At 37.9% G+C, this 14,924-nt stretch overlaps 1 protein-coding gene across 2 annotated transcripts in view; it reads left to right on the top strand.

The window, feature by feature from the left end:
• Positions 1 to 14,924, top strand: part of PPP2R3A (protein phosphatase 2 regulatory subunit B''alpha) — a 181,931-nt gene that overhangs the window by 147,985 nt on the left and 19,022 nt on the right. For both annotated transcript variants that reach the window (XM_068971755.1, XM_068971762.1), the window contains exons 10-12: positions 6,823 to 6,998; positions 7,501 to 7,619; positions 9,972 to 10,078. In XM_068971755.1, the coding sequence (XP_068827856.1) occupies positions 6,823 to 6,998; positions 7,501 to 7,619; positions 9,972 to 10,078 (402 nt within the window). The remainder of the gene's footprint in view (positions 1 to 6,822; positions 6,999 to 7,500; positions 7,620 to 9,971; positions 10,079 to 14,924) is intronic.

The raw sequence follows: 14,924 nt of genomic DNA, 5'->3' as shown, positions 1-14,924 counted from the left end.
TACTGTGGGCAAGAATCCCTTAGAAGAAATGGAGTAGCCCTCACAGTCAACAGAAGACTCCAAAATGCAGTTCTTGGGTGCAGTCTCAAAAATGACAAAATGATCTGTTCATTTCCAAGGCAAACCATTCAATGTCACAGTAATCCAAGTCTACCCCAACAAGTAATGCTTAAGGAGCTGAAGTTGAACAGTTCTATGAAGACCTACAAGACCTTTTAGAACTAACACCCAAAAAAAGATGCCCTTTTCATTACAGGGGACTGGAATGCAAAAGTAGGAACTCAAGAGATACCTGGAGTAACAGGCAAATTTGGCCTTGGAGTACAAAAAGAAGCAGGGCAAAGGCTAACAGCATTTTGCCAAGAGAATGCACTGGTCATAGCAAACACCCTCTTCCAACAACACAAGAGGAGACTCTACACATGGACATCACCAGAAGGTCAATACTAAAATCAGATTGATTATATTCTTTGCAACCAAAGATGGAGAAGCTCTATACAGTCAGCAAAAACAAGACCGGGGAGGCTGACTGTGGCTCAGTTATGAACTCCTTATTTCCAAATTCAGACTTAAATTGAAGAAAATAGGGAAAACCACTAGACCATTCAGGTATAACCTAAATCAAATCCCTTATGATGATACAGTGGAAGTGACAAATAGATTGAAGGGATTAAATCTGATAGAATGCCTGAAGAACCATGGATGGAGGCTCATGACACTGTACAGGAGGCAGTGATCAAGACCATCCCCAAGAAAAAGAAATGCAAAAAGGCAAAATGGTTGTCTGGGGAGGCCTTACAAATAGCTGAGAAAAGAAGGTAAAGGCAAAGGAGAAAAGGAAAGATATACCCATTTGAATGCAGTGTTTCATGAATAGCAAGGAGAGATAAGAAAGCCTTCTTCAGTGATCAATGCAAAGAAATAGAGGAAAATAATAGAATGAGAAAGACTAGAGATCTCTTCAAGAAAATTAGACCAAGGGAACATGTCATGCAAAGATGGGCACAATAAAGGACAGAAATAGTATGGACCTAACAGAAGCAGAAGCTATGAGGAAGAGGAGGCAAGAATACACAGAAGAACTATACAAAAAAGATCTTCATGACCCAGATAATCACAATGGTATGATAACTCACCTAGAGCCAGACATCCTGGAATGTGAAGTCAAGTGGGCCTTAGAGAGCATCACTATGAACAAAGCTAGTGGAGGTGATGGAATTCCAGCTGAGCTATTTCAAATCCTAAAGATGATGCTGTGAAAGTGCTGCACTCAATATGCCAGCAAATTTGGAAAACTCAGCAGTGGCCACAGGACTGGAAAAGGTCAGTTGCCATTCCAATCCTAAAGAAAGGCAGTGGAAAAGAATATTCAAGCACATTTTCAAGCACAAAAACACAATGTTCAAGCACAATTGCACTCATCTCACACACTAGCAAGGGAATGCTCAAAATTCTCCAATCCAGGCTTCAACAGTATGTGAACTGTGAACTTCCAGATATTCAAGCTGGATTTAGAATAGGCAGAGGAACCAGAGATCAAACTGCCAACATTCACTGGATCATCAAAAAAGCACAAGAGTTCCAGTAAAGCATCTACTTCTGCTTTATTGACTGTAGCAAAGCCTTTGATTACATGCATCACAATGGATTGTGGAAAATTCTTCAAGAGGTGCGAATACCAGACCACCTTACCTGCCTCCTGTGAAATCTGTACTCAGGTTAAGAAGCAACAGTTAGAACTGGACATGGAACAACAGACTGGTTCCAAATCAGGAAAGGAGTACATCATGGCTGTATGTTGTCACCCTGCTTATTTAACTTATATGCAGAGTACATCATGCAGAATGGTGGGCTGGATGAAGCACAAGCTGGAATCAAGATTGCTGGGAGAAACATCAATAACCTCAGATATGCAGATGACACCACCCTTACAGCAGAAAGTGAAGAAGAACTAAAGAGCCTCTTGATGAAAGTGAAAGAGGAGAGTGAAAAAGTTGGCTTAAAACTCAACAGTCAGAAAACTAAGATCATGGCATCTGGTCCCATCCTTTCATGTCAAATAGATGGAGAAACAATGGAAACAGTGACAGACTTTATTTTGGGGAGCTCCAAAATCATTGCAGATGGTGACTGAAGCCATGAAATGAAAAGACTCTTGCTCCTTGGAAGAAAAGCTATGACTAACCTAGACAGCATATTAAAAAGCAGAGACATTACTTTGACAACAATGGTCCATCTAGTCAAGGCTATGGTTTTTCCAGTAGTCATGTATGGATGTGAGAGTTGGACTGTAAAGAAAGCTGAGCACCAAAGAATTGACACTTCTGTGATGTTGGAGAAGACTCTTGAGAGTCCCTTGGACTGCACAGAGATCCAGCCATTCAATCCTAAAGGAAATCAGTCCTGAATATTCATTGGAAGAACTGATGCTGAAGCTGAAACTCCAATAGTTTGGCCACCTGATGCGAAGAACTGACTCATTAGAAAAGACCCTGATGCTGGGAAAGATTGAAGGCAGGAGGAAAAGGGGACAACAGAGGGTGAGATGGTTGGATGGCATCAATGACTCGCTGTACATGAGTTTAAGCAAGCTCTGGGAGTTGATGATGGACAGGGAAGCCTGGCATGCTGCAGTCCGTGGGGTTCAGAGTCAAACACGACTGAGCGACTGAACTGAACTGAATGTACACAATGGAGCCAAGAATATACAATAGGTAAAAAACCATGTCTTCAATAAATGATACTGGGAAACTTGACAGCTTCATGCAAAAGAATGAAACTGGATCACTCTCTATGCCGTATACAAAATATAAACTCAAAAAGGATTGAAGACTTAAATGTGAGATCTGAAGTCATAAAATAACTCCTAGAAGAAAACATTGGCTGTATACTCTTTAAAATTAGACTTAGCAGTATTTTTTTTTTTAATCTGTCTCCTCAGGCAAGGGCAGGGAAAAGAAAAATAAATAAGACTATATCAGTTTTAAAGGTTTTGCACAACAAAGGAAACCATCAACAAACATAAAGGCAATTTACTGAATAGGAAGAAATACTTGTAGATGATCTATCTGATAAGGGGTTAATATCTAAAATATATTTTTTAAAAACTTACATAACTCAGTATCAAAAAATCCAACCTGATTTTAAAATGAGCAAAAAGCCTGAACAAATGCTTTTTCAAGAAAGACATAGAGATGGCCAACAGACACATAAAATGGTATTCAACATCACTAATCATCAGTGTAGTACAAATATAAACCACAATGAGCTATCCTCACACCTTTCAGAATGACTCTTATCAAACAAACAACAAATGACAAGTGTTGCAAGGATATGGAGAAAAGGGGACTCTTATGCTGGTGAGAATATAAACCACTATGGAACAGTGTAGATGTTCCTCAAAAATTCTTAAATAGAACAACTATATGATCCAGTAATTTCACTTCTGGGTATTTACCCAAAGAAAATAAAAATATTATTTTGAAAAGATATATGCTCTCCAACATTCACTGCAGCATTATTCACTATACCCAACATATGGAAGTAACCTAAGTATTCATCAGTAGATAAGTGGATAAAGGTGACACACACACACATACACACAATGGAATTTTACGTAGCCATAAAAAAAGAACGAAAGCTTGACATTTGAAACAACAGGAATGGACTCTAAGGGTATTATGCTAAGTGAAATAGGTCTAACAGAGAAAGACAAATACTATATGATTTCATTTATATGTGGAATTTAAAAATCAAACTAAACAGAAACACCAGTAGAGAGAACACAGTAGAGGTCACCAGAGGGTAAATGGGTGGTTGGGTGAAATAGACGAAGGGAATTAAGAGGTACAAACTTCCAGGTATAAAATAAATAAGGCACAGGGATGAAATGTATAGCATAGAGAATATAGTCAATAATACAGTAATAACTTTGGTAACAAATGGTTACTAGACTTACTGTGGTGACCAATTCATGATGTATCCAAATGTCAAATCACTATGGTGTACACCTGAAATTAATATAATATTACATATCAACTATACTTCAGTTTTTTTTTTTAAAGGAAGGAAAAAAGCTAGATTTGAGGGTAGTTGTCTCAATTGCAGGTCTTAAAAGCTGGGTTCACAATGTGGGATTCAAACTCTTTGCTCCTCGGGGAAAAGCTCTGGATTTCCAGTTTCTCCTAATTGTGGGTCAGTGTGCTGGGGTTTACAGCAAGATTGTGTCTTAGCATCTCCTATCCACTGAATATGAGTTTCTTCTAATTTTTCCAATAATGTAGAAGTCACTCAGCTAGTTTTTAGGGTTTTCTCAGAAGAAATTGGTCCATATGTAGCTATACAGGTGTGTCCATGGAAGAAGGCAAGTTCCTATTTGACCATCTTGAACCAGAACTCTGAAATCAGGCTCTTGAAGAGATATCTGAACTCCTTTGTTCATTACAGCATTATATGAAATCAAGCTCTCGCAGAATGGATAGATAAATAAAATGTGGTATATGTATATACACACAGTGGAATATTATTCAGCCTTCAAAAAGGAGGAAATCCTGTCATTTGCAACATGGGTTAACCTGGAGGATGAGGATATTATGCTAAGTGGAATAAGCCAGGCACAGGAAGTCAAATAGTACATGATCTCTTATATGGGAATCAAAAAAAAAAGAGTCAGACTTAGTAGAAGCAGAAAGTAGAATGGTGGTTACCAGGGGCTGGGGGTGTGAGGGAAAAGAGGAGATGCTGACCCAGTGTACAAAGTTGCAGTTATACAGGATGAATAAATCTAGAGATCTAATGTACAATATAATCACTATACATTTAATATAATATCATTTTAAATGCTGAACATTCACTTAAGAGGGTAGATTTCAGGTCCTCTACATCCCTACTATCCTGCAAAATAGTAATATTGTGGGGAGATGCTATGTTAAGCAGCTTCACTGTAGTAATTGTTTCACTGTCTATATCACATTATTTTGTTATATATCTTAAATACATACAATTTTTACTTAAATTTTTTTTTAATTTTTCAAGTAAAATTAACCACAGTAAGATGGAGAAGGAAATGGCAACCCACTCTAGTATTCTTGCCTGGAAAATCCCTGGGACAGGGGAGCCTGGTGGGCTGCCGTCTATGGGGTCGCACAGAGTCGGACATGACTGAAGCGACTTAGCAGCAGCAGTAGCAACCACAGTAAGAAAGTAAAAAGAAACACAGGATTAATTTTACTTACATCTCTTATTTAATATCATATATCTAAAATATTTTTCCAACATGTAATCAGTATAAAAGTATTGATAAGATGTTTTACTGTTTTTTTCTTACAGTCTTCAAAATCTGTATTTGCACTTAAAAATATCTCAGGGATTTTCCTGGTGGTCCAGTGGCTAAAATTCTGCATTCCCAATGCAGGGGGACTGGGTTCAGTCCCTGGCCAGGGAACTAGATCCCACATGCTGCAACTAATATCTGGCACAGCCAAATAAATAAATAAAAATTAACAGAAGACAAATTTATTTAAAAAAAGACATCTCAAATTGGCTTATCTACATATGGCTAGTGATCACCATATTGGACCATGCTGACTTGAATAACAAGAGTTCCAGAAAGAGAGTGGATAAGGGGAAAGAGAAGCAGAGAAGAAACAAAACAATTTTAAGAAAATATCCAAGAACTTAAGAATACTAGTCTCCAAACTGAGGAGGCTCTGAGCCCAGCAAAAGTGAATTAGATCCAGACCAAGGCACTTCATCCGTTTTATTTTAAAACACCAGGAACTCAGAAACCTCTGTAGGCTTCAAAGGGGAAAAAAAACCAAACAGGTTGCAGTCAAAGGATCAGTGGCTTTAGACTTCTCAACAACAGTGGATAAATGGAGGACAATGAGTCAGTGCCTTTAAAATTCTGAAGCAAAGAACCATCAAGCCATAATTCTATAAATACCAACCACATTAGGGGGTAGATAAAGGGTATTTTCAATGATCTAACATCTAAAAAATGTACCGGCTATGCTCCCTTGTTTAGGAAGATACTGAAGAATGTGTTATACCAAACAAGGAAGCAAACCAAGAATGAGGAAAATGTGAGATATAAGAAACAGGAGAAAGGTGAAGGGAATCCCTAGGGTGAAACTGTAAATCAGGCCTAGAGATCAACCAGCCCAGACTGGAGTAGGTCAGAGGGAACTGAAAACGATTTAAAGGAAATGCAATTGCTAGAATACCCAATGGGGCTGATTATGGACATAGAAACTGGCAGAAGCCTTTGAATTAGTTGAATTAGTAACATGTACTATATCCCAAAACTAAACAAATAAAAGAGATAAAAGGAAAATGTAAAGTTATAAACTCTGAATGCTGAGTAATTTATCTATGCTGACGTTAGAAAGGGCATGGGGTAAGGTGGAATGAGTAGCAAAAGAGCTGAAACCTCATCTTTCATAGTGCAAAATTAAACCACAGTCCTTAAATCAGAAATACAAGAAAGGAACAATGTAGACATCTTAACTGAAATGTAAAGATAAAAACCAAAATAAGCAAGTGTTGAAAATGCTTGGATCTGAGGAAGAGAAAATTTAAAAAGATGACTGCCATTTTTTCTAATAAATTTTGTAAAACTATGTCTAAGTCTTAAGTATACCCATATATAACTTTTAAAAAAACAAGCAGTAATAAATCTGAATGAATAAAAGAGCTTTTCATGTCAATGTATGGCAAAACCAATACAGTATTATAAAGTAAAATAAAGTAAAAATAAAAAAGTAAAAAAAAAAAAAAAAGAGCTTCAACAGGCCATTGCTAATGAGTATCCTTACCTCCTAGCATTGAGTACTGGTTCCGCTGTATGGATGTGGATGGGGATGGAGTGCTCTCCATGTACGAGCTGGAATACTTCTACGAGGAGCAGTGTGAACGGATGGAAGCCATGGGCATTGAGCCCTTGCCATTCCATGATTTGTTGTGCCAGATGCTTGACCTGGTAAAGCCAGCCAGTGATGGTAAGATTGAATAAAGATCCAAGTTGCATTGTCCATCTACATAACAGAGTGGGGGTTGTAATCCTGGATGGTTCTAAATTATTTAACTTCCCAGTCTTCCATCCAGGCTTTCCAAATACAGAAATATTTAAGTTTCTCCTTTATTGTTGGCATAGAACTAACAATTAATGGCAAATTCAGAAAGCAGATTAGTGGTAGCCAGTTGGGGAGGATTACAGAGGGGAGGGGAGTGAGACTGTTTGACTGGTACAGTTTCCTTTGGAGGTGAAGAAAATGCTATGGAATGTGATAGTGGTGATGCTTGTGCAACATTGTGAATGTATGAAAAACCATTAGAATGGTTAAAATGGTGAATTTTATGTGAACTTTACCTCAAAAAACATCAAATTTTTATAATCAAATAAGCATATGCATATATCCTTTTAAACTTCAGTAAAAGTTGTTTTTTTTTTTTTCACTTCGAAAGAAGTCTTTGAAATTTACCAGATTTGTTCTTACACAGGCAAAATAACTCTACGAGACCTGAAGAGATGCAGAATGGCTCACATCTTTTATGACACTTTCTTTAATCTGGAGAAATACTTAGACCATGAACAGAGAGATCCCTTTGCGGTCCAGAAGGTACCAATATAGTTTTGACTTCTGTTTGAGGGATGCAGTATCAGGGGTTCTGTGCTTCAGATAAGTGTCCTCTGTCTGCAGGAATTTTGGTATTTAAAAAGGCTTACATTTAAAACATTCCATAACATACTGAAAAGAAAGAATAAAGGACTCAGAGCCCATCTCTTCCCACAGCTAATCTTCAAGTGTAGGTAATAACCTGCATCTGCCTTTCATTGAATGAATTGTGTGTTTTGTGTACTTCCATATACATAGAAACTGGTTACAGAAAATTTTGAAATAATTGTCTTTCTCACTTTCAAAACTACATCTCTGTTACAGAGTGTACTGGGCTTGATTTAACGGTACCATTCAATTTCGGGATGGCATGGTAATGAAAACTAGATGCCCTCCAAGATAGACAACCTTCAGATAAATGTAACACTTTTTCAAGCGGTAATGATGACTGTACATGACATCAGTTTGAAGTCATTCTACGGTGAACTGCCTTCCCCACACACAAAAACCTGTGGACTCTCAGAAAACCCACATCCAGGAAAAAAACAAACAAAAAGCAGAATTTTATCACCACTTCTCCTTCTATTCCCCTGTTTAAAGAGTAAAAACTATACTGATGGAAAAGAACTGATTGAGTACACTACAGGAAACTTCCTCAGTCTTTTATCTTCCATATGTTGCATAACTGTTTGACCTAAATATTAATAGTTAAGAATACAAGGACCAGCTTCTAAAAACAAATACTCTGCACCAGAACTTGGAGCATATCAAGGTACATTATCACTAGCCTAAAGTCACTATTTCATTGACATTAAAATGTCCCATTATTTTATATACCTTTAAGCAAGAAAAAGCAATTATAAATCTAAGATGCATAGCAATTTCAGACATATTTAAAAGATGGGGTGAAGTTCTTCAAATGGATTACAGTAATTAACATATTGTGTAGTCAGTATTAAGGTACTTACATTCTTCTAGCATTACTAACCTTACATCCTAGGGCAGTGTTAACCCAATTTCATTATGGAAAAACATCATTTTACCTAGAACATATAATCTAAGATGCAGTCTGTATTGTAGAAGGAAAAGAAAATATATACTTTCTTCCCCCTTCATTTTTTTATTTGTATTACAAATTTTAAATTTTCCTTTTTTCTGAGAGGTAGTAATTATCAACATTCTGATCTGCAAAGAATGCTATTAGTAAGTGCTCAGTAAATTCCAGGTACTGCATTGAAGAGACACTGGGGGTTATATAGAGATAACTCAGTATATAAGAACGGGTGTATAGAGATGACAAAGACAGGAGAACAAAAGGTGGCAGCCAAGCCCACATAGTACAAAGGAAATGACTAGGGGGAGAAGAGCTGCTTCCAAGAAGGTAACTCAGATGGCAGGGTCTCCAAGCTGGCTGTGAAGGAAGCAATAAAAATTCACTAGAGGAAGGGATGGTATATTTCAGGTTAAGTTTAAGCTGCTCAGTCGTGTCTGACTCTTTGTGACCCCATGGACTGTAGCCTCTGTCCATGGAATTCTCCAGGCAAAATTAGTGGAGCGGTATATGGCTGATTCAAGTTGAGGTTTGACAGAAAACAACAAAATTCTGTAAAGCAATTATCCTTCAATAAAAAAAAAAAAAAAATACTGGAGTAGGTTGCCATTTCTTTCTCCAGAGGATTTTCCCAACCCAGAGGTCAAACCCAGGTTGCCTGCATTGCAGGCAGATTCATCACCATGTGAGCCACCAGGGAAGCCACATTTCAGGTGGGCATATGCAAACCACAGGTCAGTCCAGGTCACTGCTATGTCAAGTGCGAGGAGAAGGGGCTAGAGAAAAGTCTCTGATTACAAGGCTGAAGAACCTAGACGCAAACAGTCCAGCTAATGAAGAGTACTTAATAATTTTGTGATTCAAGGTGTAGAAAATCAGTTTAGGAGTGTAACTTTAGTACTTCTTTTAACATGTTTAGAGCTTCCCTGATAGCTTGGTTGGTAAAGAATCAGCCTGTAATGCAGGAAACCCCAGTTCAGTTCCTGGGTTGGGAAGATCCACTGGAGAAGAGATAGGCTACCCACTCCAGTATTCTTGGACTTCCCTGGTGGCTCAGCTGGTAAAGAATCCACCTGCAATGCGGGAGACCTGGGTTCAATCCCCGGGTTGGGAAGATCCCCTGGAGAAGAGAAAGGCTACCCATTCCAGTATTCTTGCCTGGAGAATTCCATGAACTGTATAGTCCATGGGGTCAAATAAAACATTTTTCACATAGGTTTTTTCAGGATGTAAAAATTTGTGATGACCTATCTCTAATTTTTGTTTTTGATTCTGTTTCCTGTGGCCACCCCTCTCCCAATCAGGATGTTGAGAATGACAGTCCTGAGCCCTCCGACTGGGACAGGTTTGCTGCTGAAGAGTATGAGACCCTTGTAGCAGAAGAGTCTGCCCAAGCACAGTTCCAGGAAGGGTGAGTAAGTTTCCCTGTGTCTTTTTTAACAGGGGTGACCACGTTAGGATCACCTTTAAAAAATCAAGCTAGTAGTCCTTTCCTATTTTTGTCATGTCACAAAAATGAGTGATTTTAACCCAATTTTAATTGAGTGAATATTCCCCCAGCAGTCTTCTCTTCCCTTCACTGATTTTATGAAAAGTCTTCTCATGTGCCATTTCCTTTAATGAAGTTGTACCTTCCACTGAAAACGGAGATCACTGTGCAATCATACTGCTTTGTTAGGGATGTTAGTAAACCCTATAAACAAAGGAGAACTGAAGCTCTTTTAAATAATAAAGACCATTATGATCATCAAAACAAACCTTTATCAGACATGGTTTTGTGCGTTCAACTCTGAATAAGAAGTTAACTTCTACAAAGGTACCATGGTAAGAAATTAAATTATCCAAGACTTTTACTACTTAGAACATTTCCGTAACAACTATACTTTGTTGGCTGTTTTCATCTTCTAGTGATTTATTTAGCAGTTCCTTTATAGTCACTGTTTCTGTAAGGCTCTCAATCAATCCTTATTATTAACGTAATACTTTTTTGAATAGGCAGTATATTCATTTAATATTCAAATTAAAGAATAGTAAGATTCCTGCTACTCAGTTCTCCCCAGAAGCAACCACTATTATTACTTTATGTGCCTTTCCAAGGATGCTCCATCTTGTTCCCTCCCATTCTCACACACTCTCTCTTTATACATATGTATATGTGCATAAAAGCAAATACACGTATATTTTTTTTCTTTTTTTCTCTTACACATATGGTAGCATATTCACTATTTGGTTCTCAGCTTTTTCCACACTTTTTATAAAGTTTCTGTTACATAAGATAAGTTCTGGAGACCTGCTGTACAACACAGTATCTATAGTTAAAATATGGTATTATGCGGTTTAAAATATATTAAGAAGATAGATCTTATGTTAAGTGTTCCTATAAAAGATAAAAAAAGAACACTGGGAAATGTCTGGAAGTAATGGATATATTTAGTGCCTTGACTGCAGTGATGATATGACAGATACATGCATATTCCCAAATCATCAAGATATATTCACTAAATGTGTCCAGTTTTTTGTATCAAACTTCAATAAATTGCTGGAGTTTCCCTGGTGGCTCAGAGGTTAAATGTCTGCCTGCAATGCAGGAGACCCGGGTTCGATTCCTGGGTTGGGAAGATCCCCTGGAGAAAGAAATGGCAACCCCCTCCAGTACTCTTACCTGGAGAATCCCATGGAGGGAAGAGCCTGGTAGGCTACAGTCCACGGGGTGGCAAAGAGTCGGACATGACTGAGCTACTTCACTTCACTTCAATAAATCTTAAAACAGTAACAACAAAGCTTGGGAGAACAGCATGGTGAACTAAATACTTGCATTTTATGACCGTTGAGGTATAAATGAGGCAACATAAATATCTGGGGATCCCTGAGTGTATGAAAAAATTAATAAAAGAAGAACTGAAGATTGGAGGAAAAACAAATCAATAAATTAGAGATTATCCCATAAATATATTCAGTGAATGTGCTAAGTTTTTTATAACTGCATAATATTCCACTGTATAGTTACACCATTATCTTATATTCCTCTGTTCACAGACATTATAGTGAAAATAGTGAAATATTAAGAGATATAAGGTTGCAGTGAATAATCTTTTATATATGTCATTTTATACATATGTGGAATAAATTTCTAGGGTGTAGCTAACAGATAGGGCTTCCCAGGTGGCACAGTGGTGAAGAATCTGCCTGCCGGTACAGGAGACACAAGAGATGCGGGTTTGATTCCTGGGTCGGGAAGATCTCCTGGAGTAGGAAATGGCAACCCGCTTCAGTATTCTTGCCTGGAAACTTATGAACAGAGGAGCTTGGAAGGCTACAATCCATGGGATCGCAGAGAGTCTGACACAACTGAGCACACACAAACACACACACACAGCAAACAGACAGCAAACTTACAAATACATAGGAGGGTTTTAGAGAAGCCAGTAAGAAATGACATAGATATCCAGATTAGCAATGGTGGGGAGCCACATCATCCCTAGGCCCAAAAGGACCAGGAGATGACAACAGCATCAAAACCCAAAGGAGCAGCTCTATTCACAGGCATGATTTAATTCTTTGTCAGTGAGCTTCATAAGTTAGGAACTGGGGTAAGTTTACTGATCTTATGAAGCAATATCACTACTATCAAGAACATGTGCAGATGTTTATAATAGTGAAAACCAGAGACAATCTAAATAATAAGATTAATAAAATTATCATACATATACATAGTTCAATCCCATTTAACCATTAAAAAATCATTTTGTGGGTGTATAATTATTGGCCATCAAGGAAGAAATAGGAATATGAAAAAAGGCCTTTAAAGATCTAGTAAAACAGAAAAGAACAAAATAAAAGTATCAAAGAAAATTAGGTTTATGTAAGGAAAACAAAAGGGATCTAACATACATACTAGACAATAGAACAAATGAAGTAGAAAAAAATTCAAAGATAATAAAAAGTTTTTTTGAAATAAAAGAAGTCTGAAGTCTGAAAGGTCAGAAGTCACACCATATGATAATGACTGGCCCCACAAATGTGTGGTGAAGTTAACAGAATTCAAAGATTATTTGGGGGACTTTTTCAGCTTTTTAAAAATGTAAGTCACCAGGTAAGAGTGGAAAAAATTTCAGCCTTGCCTCAGAGACTGCCACAGTAAAAATGAATACCAGAAAAGATCATGAAGAAATATTTATAACTCTCAGAGAAAGAAATTCTATACCCTAAAGTTTTATACTAATCCAAGATGACATTCAAGCATGAGAACGCAAATGGGAATTTTCTAAAAACTGAAAGGAATAAAGCACCCATGAGCTCTTGTTTAAAAAGGGCATAATCATAAAACAGAGATGAGCCAAAATAAGGTGCCCAGAAATGGAGCAGCCATGGTGGAAAAGAAATAACAGTGAGTGTTCAGTCCATTTAAACATAAAGCATAGCGTCAGAACATAGCATTCTGGAAAAAATAATATAACTCAAAGTGGGATGTAGAGAGGGGGAAAAAACGTGTGTAAGTTTCATTAGCAGGTCCTCAGTGGCTCCCCTCTGAAGCGGGTAAGTCAAGTTGAGGTTTAAGACTATTAATTAATGTAAACATTTGAAAAACCAAAGCCAGACTCTAAATATTCTAATTCAATCAGAAAACATGTGTGCACAAAAAAGAAAAACACACACCATGCAGCATAAAGATGACAGAACTAAAATAAATACTTTTTGATCAGTGAATGTAAGTGAAACAAACTCACTTATAAAAATAAAACAATTCCATTATAGAATGGTAACAAAAGCTGAATTTAAAAGACTAAACAGTGACCTCCCTGGTGGTCCAGTGGTTAACACTCCACAATCCCAGTGCCAGCAGCCTGGGTTCAATTCCTGGTCTGGGAACTAGATCCTGCATGCTGCAACTAAGAACCACTGTGCCACAACTGAAAATGGAAACGATCTTGCAACTGAAGACCCCACGTGCCGCAGCTAAGGCCCATAGCGGCCCAACAGGCTTCAAAAAAAATAACCAACCACCCCCAAAAAGCTGTCCTGATAACATCAAATTTTTGAAGCAGAAACTCCAAAAGGAAAAAAAAAAAAAAGGAGAACTTGAAACCTGTTATTTGCATCCATAGGAAATTATTCCCTGAAAATATTTTTGTGGTGTATTCCCCAGAGACTATTTACAAAATAAATATTAGGCCACAAACAAAACTTCAGTAGACTTCCCGAAAGTATTACAATAATATAGAGTAGCTTCTCATTTCAAGCTGGAAAACAAAGCATCCAGTAGTTTTCAGTATCTCATGCCATATAAAAACAAGAAATACAGAGCATCATCTGAAGTAAGAAGAGAAACTTTTCAGTGGACTAACAGGACAGCAGATGGAATCAGATTGAAGAGGGAGCCAGAGCTTAGGTTCTCTGCCAGAAGATGAGAAAGATAATTGCCACAGATAAGGGAGCAGTACTTAAGATGATCCATACCTTAATATGACTGAAAACAAGAGCAAAAGGGAGGTTCAATCCAGGTAGGTTGAACCCTGTACATCCCATCCTACTCTTAAGGGAAAGACAAAAGCAGTAAAAAGGGAACCTTGGAGCAGCATGGCCCCATTCAGTTCAGCCACTCAGTCGTGTCCGACTCTTTTCAACCCCATGGACTGCAGCACGCAAGGCTTCCCTGTCCATCACCAACTCTCGGAGTTTGCTCAAACTCATGTCCATTGAGTTGGTGATGCCATCCAACCATCTCATCCTCTATCGTCCCCTTCTCCTCCTGCCTTCAATCTTTCCCAGCATCAGGGTCTTTTCCAGTGAGTCAGTTCTTCCCATCATGTGGCCAAAGTATTGGGGTTTCAGCTTCAGCATCAGTCCTTCCAATGAATATTCACAACTGATTTCCTTTAGGATTGACTGGTTTGATCTCCTTGCAGTCCAAGGGACTCTCAAGAGTCTTCTCCAACACCACAGTTCAAAAGCATCAATTCTTTGGTGCTCAGCTTTCTTTATGGTCCAACTCTCACATCTATACATGACTACTGGAAAAATCATAGCTTTGACTGTACACACCTTTGTTGGCAAAGTAATGTCTCTGCTTTTTACTATGCTGTCTAGGTTGGTCATAGCTTTTCTTCCAAGAAGCAAGCGTCTTTTAATTTCATGGCTGCAGTCACCATCTCCAAAGATTTTGGAGCCCAAGAAAATAAAAGTCTGTCACTGTCTCCACTGTTTCCCCATCTATTTCCCATGAAGTGATGGGACCAGATGCCATGATCTTCATTTTT

The sequence above is a fragment of the Capricornis sumatraensis genome, chromosome 1 (genome assembly GCF_032405125.1).
Source record: "Capricornis sumatraensis isolate serow.1 chromosome 1, serow.2, whole genome shotgun sequence".
In the NCBI taxonomy this organism is placed as follows: domain Eukaryota; kingdom Metazoa; phylum Chordata; class Mammalia; order Artiodactyla; family Bovidae; genus Capricornis; species Capricornis sumatraensis.
The sequence above is the reverse complement of the archived record's forward strand: the minus strand, read 5'-3'. Positions and strand labels throughout refer to the sequence as shown.